Source organism: Quercus lobata, chromosome 5 (genome assembly GCF_001633185.2).
Source record: "Quercus lobata isolate SW786 chromosome 5, ValleyOak3.0 Primary Assembly, whole genome shotgun sequence".
In the NCBI taxonomy this organism is placed as follows: domain Eukaryota; kingdom Viridiplantae; phylum Streptophyta; class Magnoliopsida; order Fagales; family Fagaceae; genus Quercus; species Quercus lobata.
This window is the reverse complement of record NC_044908.1, coordinates 66554314-66557431: the sequence shown is the minus strand read 5'-3', so window position 1 is coordinate 66557431 and position 3118 is coordinate 66554314. Positions and strand designations below refer to the sequence as shown.

Sequence of the window (3118 nt, the reverse complement as noted above, 5' to 3'; positions counted from 1 at the left end):
TCAGTCAAAGAACATAAACCCGATAGAGAGGAAAAACTCACGGGATTTGCAATTTTTGGCCTTGAAGAAAAAGGGAGGAGATCATACCAAGATGTAGAGTTAAATGATGATAACCCCTTACACCCATTGAAAGATAGCACTTTAAGATTTTTTAAGAGACCAATGGAAGAAGGCACCTCTCTTATTGCAGTTCCATTCACATCCAGCTCTTCAACACTTTCAGTGTTCCTCACATTCTTAGGCAGTCTCTCGAGTTTTAAGCATCCTGAAATATTCACGTCTTTAAGCAACTTCAAATTAAAAATGCAGCTTGGCAGACAAGTAAGACTTTTGCAATCTCTTACATTTAATAAAACAAGGCTTGTCAAATGCCCAATTGATGTGGGCAATTTAGTAATGGAAGTTCCACCCAAATAAAGCTTTAATACACATTGCATGTTTTCTCCAAATTCTGGAACCTTTTTTAGTTTTGAGCAACCAAAAAGAATAAGAACCTCAAGAGACTCCATTTTGAACTTGCTTGGAAGAGTTTTGACATTTACGTACACAACCTTTTAGATTAAGAAGAGTAAGCCTATTATGAGCTAAAGTTGAAGGGTGAATCTAACGTAAATTTGAACAATTTTCAAGAACCATTTCTTTAAGATTTGGGACTCTGATCAAATCAGGGGTTTCTTTAAGGTTTTTAGACCCATTCATTTGGATGATATTCAACTTCTCAAAAGACTATTAAAAGTAACCAAAAAAAAAGAACAATTAGCTTCAACAAATCCCTACAATTTAATGGAACTTAAATATAAATAAGTAAAAGGATGCTTAAATTACCTTTGCTCCTTTCCAAAGTTGTTCATTGCAGCTACCACACATGTAAAGTTCAACAAGCTCATTTGATTGGAAATTTAATGGCAAAGATTTTGAAGGGTACCCATTCCACTCAAGAAATCTTAAACTAATAGGAAGATGATTGGGTTCGTGGAGAAGTTGAACATTACTAATTCTGAGCAATTTAAGATGATGCATCTTTGTAAATGAATTAGGATTCCAATATGCCTCTTTTGATCTAGGCAACTTTAGGACTATGCCTTGAATTGCTTCTGTTCCCTAATAATCATGAACAGAAGGGATTAGAGAATTGCAAAATGTATGACTAACAAAGCTACTCTAAGTTGAACATTAATAATATAATAGGGTATGTGCTCAAGTTTTTTATAAAATCTCTTACCGTATTATTTGTTTGTACATTGTTAATGTCTTCAAATAACCACAAAATGCTACGTTTTCCAGGCTCTTCAGGGCATTCTTCATGAATTATTTTCCTGGCCATGTCTTGTAGTAAATCATGCATCCACACTTTAGAGTCTTCTATTTTTATGAGAGATTTATCAACTAGAACCTCTAATCTAACTCAGGGTAAAGGCCAAAATAATTTAGTTTCTCTGCTACACTATTTTTTCCCTCATAATTAAAGGAAAATGCAATATATAGGAATATTTTTTTCTCCGTTTTGTGTAGTCCATCATAACTTATTTTAAGTGCTTGGAGAATTGAACTTTCAAGAAATTATTTTATCCTAATTAATGTACTTTTCCATTGATTGATGCTTCTACTGAACAAAAAGGAACCTAAAATTTCAATAGCTAAAGGAAGGCCTTTAGTATATTGTACGACATCTTTGGATAGCTCTAGATAATCTTTGGGAGGATGATCTTTATTAAAAGCTTTCAAACTCAAAAGATTAAGAGCCTCATCATGACTCAATCCTTCAGCTTCGCATACTTCATCGACTTCAAGTATACGTAGTAAATGCTTATCCCTTGTTGTTATGATAACCCTACTACCAGAACCAAACCAATTATGCTTTCCAACTAACTTTTTCAACTGGTCTAATTGATTTAAATCATCAAGAACGAGAAGAATTCTTTTATGATGTAATTTTTTCTTGATCACAAAAACTCCCTCGTCAACATCTTGTATATTCATACTTTCATCTAAAATTTTTCTAATAAGTTGTTGTTGGAATGGAATTAAACCATCTTTTTCACAAACCTCCCTGACATTTGGGAGAAAGCAACAACCTTCAAACTTGTTCAAAATCATACGAAAAACAACTCTAACAAGAGTTGTTTTACTTGTTCCTCCCATCCCCCAAACCCCTATAATGCGAACATCATTAGACCCTATAGCCAAACATGACTCCAATTTCTTCACTCGAGATTCTATTCCTACAAGGTCTTCAATATCTTCAAAGAATACATAACTCAATTTATGCCATAACTCTCCCACAATATTTTGGATAAGTTGTGCCTCAGACCTGCAATGGAGAGAGAATGAAATCTAGTAAGTACCACCCATAAATAGGACCAAAATAGAAAGTAGAAATCCAATGTTCTATTCTGTTGGCTAAACCAAGAAAATGCAAATAACTTAGTGCAAGAAAAAATTGATAGAAATAAAAAATCGTAAATTAAATAGATCAAGTCAAAATAAAAATGAAGTGTGAACATCTACGTTGCTTTACTTAGAGTTCAAAACAAGGCTTAAGATAAGAAGAGTATTTATTTGAAGTTTGAACATTTAAAAGCAAGTAATATGTCAAATTGGATTACCTATCCAATAGGTGCCACCCTTTGAGATTTGCCTCTTCTTCTAAAGCAGCTCTCCATGTTTACACTTTCTCTATATTGTCCATAAAATGTTCTTCATGTTTAGAAAAGGCTTGGGCAAAAGCGCCTATTTGTTTTCGTACATCAGATGGGTCCACATCATAAAATATTGGAAAAACAGTTGTGGTTGTCTCTTTCAGGCATCCAATTATCTTTGTAAGTTCATCCAAGCACCATGCTGATGATGCAAATTTTCTTGAGAGAATGACAATTGCAAATCTTGATTCTTTTATTGCTTTCAAGAACTTCGATGAAATAGATTTTCCTATCTCAAGATTTTCCTCATCTCCAAAGATAACTATGCCCCTTTGTTTTAAAGCAACATATAGATGGTCTGTAAAACTAGTGCAAGTGTCTTCACCTCTAAAACTAAGAAAGACATCATATTTCCACCGAGATGTTGAAGATGAAAATGATGATGAAGAGGAGGCCTCCTGAGAGCTAATGGAAGACAT

The 3118-nt window shown here is 33.7% G+C and overlaps 1 protein-coding gene across 1 annotated transcript; it reads right to left on the bottom strand.

Annotated features, from left to right (window-relative positions):
- Positions 1 to 2665: 2665 nt before the first annotated feature.
- Positions 2666 to 3118, bottom strand: LOC115990973 (TMV resistance protein N-like). Its single transcript, XM_031114734.1, has one exon. It carries the CDS (start codon positions 3116 to 3118, stop codon positions 2666 to 2668), a length of 453 nt encoding a protein of 150 aa, XP_030970594.1.